Raw genomic sequence first — 14,406 nt, 5'->3', positions numbered from 1 at the left:
TCTCACATCACCTATTCATGTATCATATTACACTGCTAGGCGCTACGAAATAGAGCACCAACTCCTGCTGAATGACTGAAAAAACAACTAGAAAACCCATTCATAAAAAAACATTTGAAAGCACCCACTGCAGCACCAAGAGTTCCAGAGTCTCAAGAGTATTTTTCATTTTCATTCAAGAAGTAAATTTGTGAGAGATTTAATCATACATGTGTAGCTCGTTAAAGTTCTGTTTAATTATACTGCATTATTTATTATTATTGTTACATAATGATTTGTGACCTGTTGTTTGACATAAAGTGAAAGTATTCTGTTCCTCTGTAACTGTCATTACTGAAAACAGGAAACCGTATAGTTGGGGCTTCTGGCCTAGCATTGAACTTCCACTTGTATTCATGTCAGACAGGGATTGATTCCTTATTAGCAAAGTTCAGTAGACAGTCATGTAAGGGATAATGTATTGTGAGCCGGTGATTACTGGCAAAATAATGACCGCCAGGTGATTGATTGAGCCCGACGCGCAGCGGAGGGCTTAATCATTCACCTGAAGGTCATTATTTCCAGTAATCACCGGCTCACTATACATTATCCCGCTTAGAACACGGCCTACAACTAAATTATTTCAGTAATCTGACAAAAATAATTATTCAAATAGATTTTTTAATAGCGTTTTCAACGACAAAGCGGTTTCATTTGTAATTGGCACACAAGACACCACAGCTGCAACTGGTTGGCCTAATTAGTAGTGTCTGCAGACAAAATGCTCTTATCAACTGATTAATCCAGGTGTGGCAGAGCAGCGGTCGGTTGTCGAGAAATAATGACCGGTGAATCTTGTTGATTGACCAATCAGAATCGAGTATTCAAGAGAGCCGTGTTCTAAACATGTATATGAATCACTCTGACATTTACCAACTGTTGATTGTTATTATGCCCAAATAAGATGTGCTTCCTGTGTGTTTCCTGCTCCCTTTACTCATGTATAAAAACTGATTTTGTGCTTGAAGATGAGAGCTGTCTCTCCACACACTGACAATGTGTTGTTTTGAATCAACTGGATTTCCTGCATTCTTTGATAACTAAAGAAACTTAGACAACTTGTTTGTTGAGTCCTTTATTTCAAGAAAGACCATTTTTCCATAACAACAGCCCATTTAGGCAGACATCAGGTGTTCAGTGGTGTGTGTGTGTGTGTAGAGCAGGGTCAAGGCTACACAGAAACTGATAAGACAGAGCAAAGATAACCCTCCCTCCTCTCCAAAACATCTGAACTCTGAACGTGAACATTTGCTAAAATAAATAAATAATAATATCACTCTGTCAAGATAATCTATCCGACTTGAATTTATTTAATGACATCACAATAGAGTCACAAACACAGTAGCACATGCCATTTTGTGGATTGTGGTCACTGTTTCAAACCATCAGGAAAGCAGGCAGTGATGACTGCTTGACTCCAGAAAAGGCATTTTAAAGGCAATACATGTCCATCATGACTGCATCATAAGTGGCTGTGTTGTTTAGTGACTGTGTCAATAGCAGTGTTGGGGGTAACTCATTACAAAAGTAACATATTACATGTAATATATTACTTTTAGCAGTAACTAAGTAATATAACTTATTACTTATAGGATTTCAGTAATATTATACCAGTTACTTTGTCAAGTAACTGAAGTTACAAATTGAGTTATTTGTTTTTAAATCAAAGCACATATTTAAATGAAGATACAATCATTTCCTAATCAAACTGTGTTTTTATGCATATAACCACTATAGATGACAATAACAAAGGAAAAGAATAACATTTAGAATTTTGGATTGTTTACACTGACTTCAAGGCGGTTGAAATTCTTTTTCAGGATAGTTCCGGAGCGGCGATGTCATTCTGCTGCTGCTGTTGTTTTGGTGAAAGTAATGCAAAAGTAGTGTAATAAGTAACGAGTTACTCTACACAGACAGTAATATTGTAAAGTTACTTATTACTTTCAAATGAACGTAACTAGTAATATGTAGTATATTACATTTTGCAAGTAACTTGCCCAACACTGGTCAATAGTTACTTTAGCCCATAGGGCTCTGCTCTTCACACAGCTGAAGTCTGCTCTCTTTTGGTCACACCTGTGTCACTCCTCTCGTCTGAGTCTCCATGGTCACTGATGGAGGGAAATCCAACCCTCCGCTCCACCCATTGGGCTACAGCAAGCAACTTCCTGTCTTTGAGGGTGGGGCCAATAAGCTGTAGGCCAATGGGAAGGCCCCGGCTTGATAAAGCGGTTGGCACAGAAATAGCAGGGAGACCTGCGGCAACAAAGAAGAAGGAAAAAAAAAGGGGGGGAGGGTTGAAAGAGAGTTCAAGGAATTTGAGGTTATTTAAAGGTTAGTTTGGAGAGCGATAAAAGGTGGGTGAAACTTTAGCTGCCCTCAAACTCAAACACCCTCCATTATGGATCACATGTGTTGATCTGATCTGAAATTACAATGCTTGACCAAGGTAGGAATTTTCCTACCTTACAAAGTGATCATAACTTTTAAAAAACTGCCTTTGCTCAGAAACACTAATTCTCTATTTAACCTCATGATGACGTTAGTTCAGTGTGCCATTGTGGTAGGATGAGGGGAAAATAACTGATAAGAGTGTGTGTGTGTGTGTACATGTGTAGTGTGAGTGCATCCGTTCACATCCTCTACATGCATGCATAATACAACTGTCTCTCTGTACCTGCCATGTTGACAGGCTGGGTGAAGATGTCTTCCTGGGCGCTGCGCGTTCGGTTGTCTTCCTGAGTGAAGTCAGCGTAGCGCGCCGCGTCGGCCAGAGTGGTGGGTGTCAGTAGCATGTCCACACCCGACTGGAAAACGCGCTCAAAATCGTCCGCGATCAGCCGGCGAACCTGCTGCGCTTTCAAGAAGTAGTGCTGGTAGTTCCTGGGGAAACGAGTGTCAACAGCTTATTCAACCCCCGCCATACAAATGTATTTTCAGAATCAGAGACCATAGAACATTTCACTCTGACCAAACCTTTTTTCTTTTTTTTAGGTCTGAGATGGTCTCTGATTCTGAATATAGCTGAATCGCTTGGTTTGACCTTGACCAAGTAAAACTCGAAAAGATTTTTAGAAACGTCTATGGGAAAACGAATGGGGAATGAAATCCCTTAGGTCCCATGCCGAACCCGGAAGAGGGTGTGACTGGCACTCTATTACAGTATAAACACGCACACCTCTCCCTCTCCTCTTTGTCATACTCCCACGAAAATAGAGATCTGACTGATGGCAGACAAAAGGTCAAAGCAATAAAGAGACACTCAAGCTCTCAACTATTAAGTGCTTTGAATTTGGCGACAGATCGTGTGAAAGCGTGAGAAGGATCTTACTGTCTGAGCAGGAAGTAGTTCCCAGACAGGATCCGCCCTCTCACCACGTCGTTGAAGCCCTCGTGACGGGTGGAGGCATACATGGCCTCTGTCGAGCTGTCCACCTCGCTACGGTGGCCTGGCAGGGATGGGACAAAAGTAAACAAGGTCTTCAGCATCATTGTCTTCGCCTCCCATTCCCCGCCATTTGTCTTTCACTCATTATGCAATGTGCAATTGCAAGAAGCTCTAAAAGCTTTAGCTCCTTTCGCACTGGTAGACTAGCACCCTCTTCCTGTTCATGCCATAAAGCAATATCCTTCTGTGTCGTAAAGCAATCCAGCAGATTCCGTGCAGATTCTGACCTAGTAACACACAATGTAAACAGCTACTGTACACGCAGCACCTTTAACACACACTGGTCCTTACCGTACTGTAGGCCGTCAAATCGGGCCATGTTGGAGGCCACCTCAGCATGGCACAGGACGTGGTAGCAGACAATGGAGTGCTGGGTGTGGGGGAGGGACACCTGCTCCACCCGCGCCCCCGCCCTCTCAAACATGTCCGCAACGCGACTCCACTGGGCCAGCGTCTCCTGGGACAGGCCCGGGGCGTGGTACTCCTGATTAGGGGTGTCAAAAATAATCGATTATAAGATGCATCGCGATGCGGACGTGCACGATTCTGCATCGATTCACAAATGTCAAAAATCGATTATAATTTTTTTTTTTTTTAATAATCAAATCAAATATAATGGAAGTACATGCAGTTGTTTATTTTAATTATGGATCATAATACAATGCAATTCCAAATGCACTTTTATTTTAAAAGTAGCCACACAGTGAGAAAAAAGAAAGTGAGAAAAAATAAATCATGTATTGCGGAAAAAAGTGATGCATCGATTTAAGATGCATCGAGATGCATCGATAATCGTAATCGAATCGAATCGTAGCCCTCTGAATCGTAATCGAATCGAATCGTGAGGCCAGTAAAGATTCACAGCCCTACTCCTGATACCCATAGAGAGATCAGACAAGCAGCTTTATGAACGGAATGTGTTTCTGTTTTATCAGATAGTGAAAAGTAGAAAGGAAACATTCAGGCATATTGGATATTTAGCACACAAATGGACCCTATCACTTTTTTGTTATTGTACCCTTTTACTCTTTTCTTTTTTGCATCATGCACCTCTGTTTGGATATTCTCTGTCATCCTTTAGTATGTATTTAATTTATCTTTTGATTTAGTAATCACAAATATAAGTTACAGTACTGCCATGTTGAAAATAATCTTCACCAAATCCCAAATCTAATGTATGAAATGCTTGTGGTCTGTGAAAAAATATAGTCTGCCAGACTGGCAGAGAATAAGGTATCCAATGTGTGCTAATTAGGGGTGTCACGATACACTCAGTTCACGATACGATACGTATCACGATACTGGGTTCACGATAACGATACGATACGATACGATTTTAACAATATTTTTTTAAACTTGAATAATGACAATATATGACTGGAAAAGTAGTATTTTATTTGAAATGCACAAATACAAAACATGCTGTTGTGGGAAATTGTTATTACAATAACAACTAGAAAAAACATGAGATTGGAGATAAGGCTTATCTTGAAATAGAATGAGTTACACCGTCACTTAGATTTACTTTGAACTAAAAGGTTTCTCAGCAGTATAAATTCTCATTATGCATCTTCAGTTTTTCTTCAAACTCAAACAACAAGACTTTTCTTAGTCTATTTTTTATGCATCTTCAGTTTTTCCTGTCAAGTAAACAGTTTTGCCAGAAACTCAATTGAATGGTTTCTCTCCTGTATAACTTCTCATGTGTCTCTTCAGAGACTTGTTCAACTGAACTACTTTCCACACATTGAACTTCAACAAACAAAGACGTTTCTTTGTCTACTTTTGAAAAAAAAAAAAAATTTTTTTTTTTTTTCACGATATGAGATTTCATCTCAACGATACATATCGTGACGTTTTACTATCGCGAAATTTCGTGGGACGATATATTGTGACACCCCTAGTGCTAATAGATGGGAAATAATGATTTAATATACACCCGACCTGAGCTCACCTTAGGAATGCCTAGACAGATGTTTTTGATATCAAAGTCTTCAGGCAGCTCTGGAGGTGATGAAGGACTAGGGACTGTTGTTGAATCTCTAACATCTGGGCCTTGGAGGATGCCTGTGTGACACATAAACAAACTCCCAGGTAAAATCCACAGAACCATTGTCTAAGGGACCATTCGTTATTTATGGAAGGGGTCACTGGAGGGAAATAGGGGAGGGTGATGCTTTTTAAAATTTAGTCTCAGGGACACTGGTACACTGTTATTCATTCCAGTCCAGAGGAGGGTCATACACATTTGAATGGATCAATATATATTTATTTTATTTTATCAATTTATTTATTTTTGCTTTTCGGAACGTAGCAACTACAGCCAACAACACCCCTCCTGGCCAAACTTTTTGGTATGACCTGATGTATCGTTTCTCATGGAAAAAAGAAAAGAGACAAAGCCAGCCAGTAGCATACTGTACAAGTGACAGCTGGGTGAGAGAGGGGGAGAAACGATCGGTGCGTCCTGCGGGGGCAAGGCACCCTAAATTAATTTATAATAAAGACTGGCTATCAAAACATATCATTGTTAATACCCTCATATTGTCAGTTTTGATGCATGAGGTAAGCATGTTGGGTTTGTCTAATTAATGCTCGTCACAGGTCAATGTACAGAAAAAAGTCTTGATGACTGAGCTTCTCTTAAATTTCCAAGAAAGAAAAACAAACACCTGAATATATTATGTCAGGGGGAAACTGGAGGAGTGCAGAAACGCCTGTTGAATCTGCAGTGGATAGGTCATTTGGCAATGGCGACAGTATCAAATCAATTGGCAATTTTGATATTTCATCTGCACATTGAAGCCGTGGGTCTCCTCCGGCGCATAATTATGCAGCTGAGCATCAAGTTCAGCTCACCTGATCCAGTGGCCTTTATCTCTGTTACAGCCCCCGAATTGCATGCTCCAAGCTGAAAATATGAACGTGTATATTGCTGTAACGCTCGACAGTGTGTCAGAATACATTCCAGTCGGCAACTTTGCAATAAGACAGTATTCTGTGTGTTATAGAACGGATCTGTAGCCTACCAGCGGCCAATAACGACGCCACGACAACTGGGCCAAGTTAGAGAAAGCATGTTGTAAACCAGAATCTACGGGATTATCTAGAGACAAAAACAAAACAAATGAAAAAATCTGAGTTGGAGAGGTTTTGTTGTGGATACAGTGCATGGAGTGCACTGGCTGCCTTGATCGAAATAGAGGTTTTTTATTCTACTTTATTCTACTTACCGTAAATTCCGGACTATAAGCCGCGGCTTTTTTCCCGTTTTTTGGCCCCTGCGGCTTATATAACGGTGCGGCTTATCTATGGATTTTTTCAGAAAAAAAAAAAAATACAAATAAAATCTCTCTTTTTTAGCACTCTTTCTAACTATAAATCCACTTCTGTTTTAATTTCCTCTCTTGCCCTCTTTTCACCACACCGCGGACACTGTGTGCACTGTAAAAATAAACAACGGTGGTGTTGTGTTATGTTGTTTTGTTGAAATGTTACGGTAATACGGTAAATGGGAGCTTCCTCAAACAGCCATCTCTTTCCCGACAATCCCCTCTGTGCGTGACCACTTACATATGGTAATTATGGTAAGCAAACGGCCACTCGGCCAACAACTCCCTCCCCCGACTACCAGGAGAAAATCACAAACTTCGGCGAATTCACACAAAGGAAGATCAAGGAATATTCACAACAAGACGAGCAGTAGAAGCAACACTCTCACTTACCATGGGGAAGGTACGCAGAAATTCACACGACGCAGCTTTCAAGTTGAAAGCAGTCAATCTCGCATTAAAAGAGGGAAACAGAGCAGCAGCGCATAACCTGGGCATCGATGAGTCAATGGTGAGGCGTTGGACGGTGCAGCAGGAGGAACTGTCTCAGTGCAAGAAGACCAAAAAGTCCTTCAGAGGTCATAAAAGCAGATGGCCCGAACTTGAAGATTCCCTTGAAGATTGGGTGTTGACCCAGAGAGCAGACGGCCGAGGCGTTTCCACGGTGCAGATCCGACTGAAGGCCAAAACAGTCGCCACCGAAATGAAAATTGAACATTTCAGAGGTGGGCCATCTTGGTGCTTCCGATTCATGAGACGAAAGGGACTGTCCGTCCGGGCGAGAACTACTGAACAACTCCCTCCCGACTACCAGGAGAAAATCACAAACTTCGGCGAATTCACACAAAGGAAGATCACGGAATATTATAGGAGTGTGAAAACATCCACAATCACCAACGGGTTCCAAAATGCTGGACTGCTGCGGGATGAAGAGGATGACGCCGCCACAGCTGGCGCTGAGGGCCGTCAGAGGCTTCAGAGGCTGTTCGATGCCGACAGTGACGAAGAGGAGTTCGTTGGTTTTGAGTGACAATGAAGGAGAGAGGAGAGTGGTTGACGAAGCCACCCTGAACCTGTTCGTTTCCGACACTGAAGATGAGGACTTTGGTGGTTTCAGTACGCAGGAAGAAGAGGAAGACGAGGATTAGTGACTTGACTTCTCTGGTTACAGCCGTTTGCTGCACATATAGCCTATTGTTGTGTGATTTTGTCTGGGGATTAGTGACCTGACTTTTGTTTTGTTTTGTTGAAATGTTAATAAATGGGAGCTTCCCCAAACAGCCATCTCTTTCCCGACATTCCTCTCTGTGCACGAACCCTTTCATATGGTAATTAAACATCAAAACACCCGCGGCTTATAGACCGGTGCGGCTTATATAAGAAAAAAACAGTCAATTTTGGTGCTGCGGCTTATATACCGGTGCGCCTTATAGTCCGGAATTTACGGTATTCTATATCTCAATTTGGCCACACCGGCAATAATTGTAATAATTTTGAGCTTAATATGCATCCTAATTTAATATTCTATTTCATGGCAAGATGTGGCCTTATTATATCATAGTCCAAGTCAAGCTGTTTATGTGCTTTGCCTAATTTTGTCCCATGCGTGATGCCCTCGTGCTGCCTATGATTTTATTGACACTGAACATTGTTTTGCCAACGAAAATAATATTGTTTGTTGGGGGGTCAATCATCTTTTTTCAATCACTTGGGAAGGGCGAAAGAAAAATATATCTTGGTCAGAGGGAGGGTTATAGCTTTTTATTTCGGAGGACTCTAAATCCCTCCAGTGACCCTCATTCTAAATAACGAACAGTCCTTAAGTGGAACTGACTTGCATGCATGTTATTTTGTGTCACTACACCTTGTGCTATGTAGAAACCTAGCTTAGAAATTAGACAATGAAAATGAGAACCTGCCAGTTTCCTACCCAAGACAGTGGCAGCATCACTGACATTCCGGGTCATGATGCCTGGCACGTCCATGGAGTTGACCAGGGGGATGAGGCCGTGCCGGGACACCAGGCCGTAGGTGGGCTTCAGCGCTACAACACCGCACAGCGCCCCTGGGTTACGGGTAGAACCGCCCGTGTCCGAACCCAAAGCCCTGCCAGGAAGACACCAAGGGGGTTTCAATTAGGACATGGATGACCTTTCCTGATTTGTAACACTAACATATTATGACTTGTGCTACTGCAACATTTAATTATTTAATTATGCTAGCTAGCCTGTAAAATATATATACCGTACTATATATAGTGCTCTCGTATCACTTGGGGGGTATCAAAACATGTCCTATGCAACTAAAGCAAATCAAAATGCATTTGTTTTCCATTTACAAATACATTTTCGACTCCAATCTATCAAAAAATAAAGATTTTTTTAATTATATTTCTTTGCAACATATTTTAGATCTGACCCCGTCTCACGCACAGGAAGCTGGTGAGTGAGGCCACGGCCGCAGCACTTCCTCCTGAACTTCCTCCAGTGACGACCCAATCTGAGTCTGGCTCCGTCCTCCTCTGCTCTCTGTAGGGAGCAGCGTAGCTCCAGGGGTTCCTCACCGGACCGAAGGCCCCATCAGTACTGCCAGCACTGGGGATAACAGAAACATAAGAATAACAGCTTTATAAACCAACTTACAATTTAGATTTGGAACTTACTGGATGACTGTTAACAAAACAAATGCTGTATGAGTCTGAAAGAGGTGTAGGTTTGCAGGACTCAACTTTCTGCAAGCAAAAGCACTTTGAGAGCTATTGTGATATTCATAAGCCGTTTTCAGACATGCAGTGAACTCCTGAAGACATCCATTCCAGACATTACTCGTATGGGCTGTATGTATGAACACAATTGTCCATTGTGAGCGTGTGCCCGCACAAACAGATTTTAACCATCCAAGCCCCTAGCTAGTACTATGTCCATGTGACTCGCAGAGCAGCGCATGTTTGAATACTACAGCAGTATGTCCACAGCGAGCAAGTGGGTGTGTTGTTGATGATGCTGGGATTACTTCTGTTATATTGTTTGGCACTTTTACAAACCATTAATGTGCCTGTGCTATTTCATTTCATGAATGGACGTAGTTATGTGGCTGGATTATTTGGAAGAGAGCCAAATTGGTGATTAAACCAGTAAAAGTTGAATCATTTATTTTCCTCCGTCTCCCTGTTTGAATTGTGAAAATGCAACAAGAAGATGATGATAGTGCTGCATAAGGCTATATATTCGAGAGATACATTTTGAGAGAAATAAATTGAGAGAAATAAATTGAAAACTGGTCGGACATGAGTGAATGTCACTTGTAAAATCGCATTTTCCAGCGTTTAAAGTTAGCGCGATCACTATTTGACAGATGATTTTTGGGCAATGTGCAAACAGGCGCTCACATTTTGGCAGATCCCCACCCCAGGTTATTGCCAGAATAATTAGTTGAATGATTATTCATGGAGTGAAGAATTTCTTTCTGAAATATATCTCTGATGTATTCTACATTGAACTAGAACGACCGCAACGCGGACTTATGCCTCCGCCATTAGTTCATTCTTGAGTCCAAATCGCCATTTGAGGCAAATTGGAAGAAATTCCGTCAAGGCGCTCCTGAGATGTTGCGTTACAGAGCATGGAAATTGGGTGTGTGAGGTCACAGTGACCTTGAACTTTGACCACCAAAATGTAATCAGTTCATCCTTGAGTACAAGTGGACGTTTGAGGCAAATTCGAAGAAATTCCATCAAGACATTCCTGAGATATCGTGTTAATAAGCTTGAAAATGGCATTCGAGAGGTCACAGTGACCTTGACCTTTGACCTTTGATCACCAAAATGGAATCAGTTCATCCTTGAGTCCAAGTCGATGTTTGAGGCAAATTTGATGAAATTCCGTCAAGTCATTCCTGAGATATCGCGTTAACAAGCTTGAAAATGGCGTTCGAGAGGTCACAGTGACCTTGGCCTTTGACCACCAAAATCTAATCAGTTCCTGCTTGAGTCTAAGGCGATGTTTGAGGCAAATTTGATGAAATTGCGTCAAGGCATTCCTGAGATGTTGCGCTAACAAGCTTGAAAATGGCGTTCGAGAGGTCACAGTGACCTTGGCCTTTGACCACCAAAATCTAATCAGTTCCTTCTTGAGTCTAAGGTGATGTTTGAGGCAAATTTGATGAAATTGCGTCAAGGCATTCCTGAGATGTTGCGCTAACAAGCTTGAAAATGGTGTTCGAGAGGTCACAGTGACCTTGGCCTTTGACCACCAAAATCTAATCAGTTCATCCTTGAGTCCAACTGGATGTTTAAGGCAAATATGATGAAATTCCGTCAAAGCGTTCCTCAGATATCGCGTTAACAAGCTTGAAAATGGCGGTCGAGAGGTCACAGTGACCTTGACCTTTGACCACCAAAATCAAATCAGTTCATCCTTGAGTCCAAGTGGATGTTTAAGGCAAATTTGATGAAATTCCGTCAAGGCGTTCCTCAGATATCGCGTTAACAAGCTTGAAAATGGCGTTCGAGAGATCACAGTGACCTTGACCTTTGTGACCACCAAAATCTAATCAGATCATCTTTGAGCCGAAGTGGATGTTTAAGGCAAATTTGATGAAATTCCATCAAGGTGTTCCTCAGATATCGCGTTAACGAACATCGTACGGACAACCCGGATTCATAATGCCTCCGGCCTGGCTATCGCCGGCGGCGGAGGCATAAAAATCTAATTAAAATTCTCTCTTGCATAAACACTGTGATTCCTGCAGCACACTACGTCATACCCCACCTCCCCTCCCACTCTCTACTTTACACCAGAGGATTTCCTCATTTGTGAAAACAACACTGCCTCTTGTCTGAACCATCGACATAAATAAAGATGGACGCCACTTGAGGTCCCGTTTAGTGAAGCCGCTGCATGTCAGATCGCCGCCCTGACGACTGAATCCAGTATAGGTCACAAGGCCCGCCTCCCCATGTTAGTGGATGGGAAAATCACAACCAAAATATTCACAGTAAACGTCAGATAATTATTTTCCAAAGGTGGTTTGTATACTTTTAGATAGTCATTATCATGCTAATGCCTGTGCAAGTGGTCATTTTTCTGATCAGTTTGTTTTTAAGTAGTTATTTGACATATAAAAAGGGATAAAAATGGATGATTGACAGCTGTGGCAGCCAGTCTCAAGCCGTCATTGGCTGGACAGGCTCTTCACATTATAGAACTAGCGTTAGTTTGACATAGACAGGACACAGTGCTGCTTTGTGCTTTCAATGCTGCCTGGAGGTCTGGGTGGCTCTGCTGGGTGTGTGGGCCAGGACAGAGGCTCTTAGCACGGGTAGTAGCTCCCTGGAGGTCAGGGTGGCTGTGCTGGCTACCAGACATACCAATGGACTTCAATAAAAAGAACATTGTTTTGAGAAAGGTGCGCGAGGAATTAACGTTGGTTGGGGACTGAAGTAAGTTCCAAAAATATGTGTGTTTTATAAGTTACTCCAGCGTTTTTAACATAGCAATAGCATTAGCCGCTTTCGCTAGTCGGCTGTTTTTCATTATTTATCGGCTTAATATTACTATAACTTAACAACCGATAACGATAGCTGGAATAACACAATAATATACACATATTTTCAGAACTTACCAGGTTGTCCAACTGCCAGGAAATGTGTTTTATAACGTTAACTCCCGTCCCGGTAAGATGGGGCCTAGTACGCAAGCACCAGCCATGGTGCTTGGGTAGCCGTTAGCGTCACATAAACAGAGGTTTTATTTTTGGTATTAAAGCAACAAACGTTTTTATATGGATATCTCAGAGAAATGCTTTGACTGTGGGGATATTCGTTCTTCACAAGCTCCTTTCTTAGCTGTTGTAAGGATATAGTTAACAGAGACGAGACTAGGCAGCTAGGCTAACGTTACCACTGAGCTATATTAAATGGAATGTTACAGGCTGCCCTACCCACACTATACCAGTAAACAACGTAGCGTAAAGCGTCAAGGTTAGATTTGTAAAACCAACATTTGCTCCAAAAGGAATTAAATCATAAAGTTAATCAAAATGCCACGGAAACATTAGGCTAGCTTAATCAACACAGCAGTGCATCGGATAATTTCCCCAGTGTGGCCGAGAGGAGCATGCCTGCCTACACTTCCGGTCTGGGCTGAGAGCGCTGAGAGCACAGCAGCCCGGAGGTCTAAAATCTCCGACAACCAAAATCATATTTTTGTACAGGCGTCATTTTGATAAACTGATCTCATATTGGGAATCTTCCTGGTTACTTTTGGTGAGACAAAAAATATTACAACTGCCATATTTACAGAGCTAGACTGTATATAAATACACAACGCACTGTGCGCATTCTAGAAACAGCAGCTCTACATAAGAAAGTTCATCAGAGGGGCGGGGAGCCCACAGAGGTTCTAAATCAACGGAGCTACTGCGCAGACTCTGGTTCACTGATCTGGCAGGATTTTGGCTTCAATAGACCATACAGGGAGGAGATAGGGACACTCTCTCCATTCATATATCTCAGTGGTCTGAACGGGCGGGGAATGTCCAGACCTGATTCAATGGACAAAATCCAGAGTTAATGTCTGAAAGTGGCTATACTGATGCCCTTACCCCATAGCAAACTCATCCATGTTGGTCTTCCCCATGAGAACAGCCCCCTGGTCACAGAGCTTCTGGACCACTGTAGCATTGTATGTTGGTTTGTAGTCTGTAGTAATAGTAAGGGAACATTGCCATCGTCAGTTCTAATGGTATAGATACAGCATATGGAGGGAAATATGAGACATGGTATATTTTGCTGACCTTGGAGCATCCTGGAAGCACATGTGGTCTTGATATTCTTGGTGCAGAAGTTGTCCTTGACAGCAAAGGGGATTCCGTCTAGAGGGCCTTTGGGCGCACCTGAGAAGAAAACATCACAGTTAGCACCAATAGACTTTACACAAAACAGGGGGAAACACACATAGCCACACTACAACACATCCCCACACCTTGCAGCAGCCTGTTCTCTGCCTCCTGTGCCTGCTTTAGCGCCAGTTCTTCTGTCACGGTGATGTAAGCGTTTAGGTGCTGAGTCTTCTTGATGCGGTTCAGACATTTTCTGCACAGCTCTGTGGGTGAGATCCTTCCCTCCCTCAGTGCCAAAGACACCTGGGGAGGCGTGATACAACACATGAAGTTACGCCATTGCATTGTTTCTGCAAGGGACTCTGAGTCTTGCACTTTCTCATTCAGACATCATACTCATATTTTCTACTATTTTCCATCAACTAACGTTGCACCGTTTCCCTGACTATAACGCTATACTGAAGGAAAGACAACCAGACAAGTGTAAGGGAAAATAACAATTAACGCTAGCTAAGTTAGCAACCTGGCTATAATATGAAACACCTAACGCTAGCGTTAACGTATTAAGTAAAACAAAAACGTTGAAAAAACAAGGTCGTAAAACAAGCAAGTGTCGTACTAACCTCCCTTATTGTCAGGCTGAGCATATTGACGATATGTCGGTGACAACCTTTCTAAAAACTGACAGCAACCTTCGTGCAGTGTGTAGATCACTAGTGGGCTGCCATGTTTGTTTGGCTCAGC

The 14,406-nt window shown here is 42.3% G+C and overlaps 1 protein-coding gene across 1 annotated transcript; it reads right to left on the bottom strand.

The window, feature by feature from the left end:
* Positions 1-1,189: 1,189 nt before the first annotated feature.
* Positions 1,190-14,389, bottom strand: qrsl1 (glutaminyl-tRNA amidotransferase subunit QRSL1). Its single transcript, XM_083633566.1, has 11 exons — positions 14,286-14,389; positions 13,806-13,965; positions 13,618-13,716; positions 13,426-13,522; positions 9,255-9,416; positions 8,753-8,928; positions 5,445-5,557; positions 3,782-3,974; positions 3,374-3,491; positions 2,720-2,925; positions 1,190-2,298 (listed from the first exon to the last, which is right to left on the bottom strand). The coding sequence occupies exons 1-11, from the start codon at positions 14,307-14,309 to the stop codon at positions 2,084-2,086; spliced, it is 1,563 nt and encodes a 520-aa protein (XP_083489692.1). The 5' UTR covers positions 14,310-14,389; the 3' UTR covers positions 1,190-2,083.
* Positions 14,390-14,406: the final 17 nt, after the last annotated feature.

The sequence above is a fragment of the Poromitra crassiceps genome (genome assembly GCF_964638095.1).
Source record: "Poromitra crassiceps genome assembly, chromosome: 3".
Classification (NCBI taxonomy): Eukaryota; Metazoa; Chordata; class Actinopteri; order Beryciformes; family Melamphaidae; genus Poromitra; species Poromitra crassiceps.
This window is presented reverse-complemented; position numbering and strand designations above follow the sequence as displayed.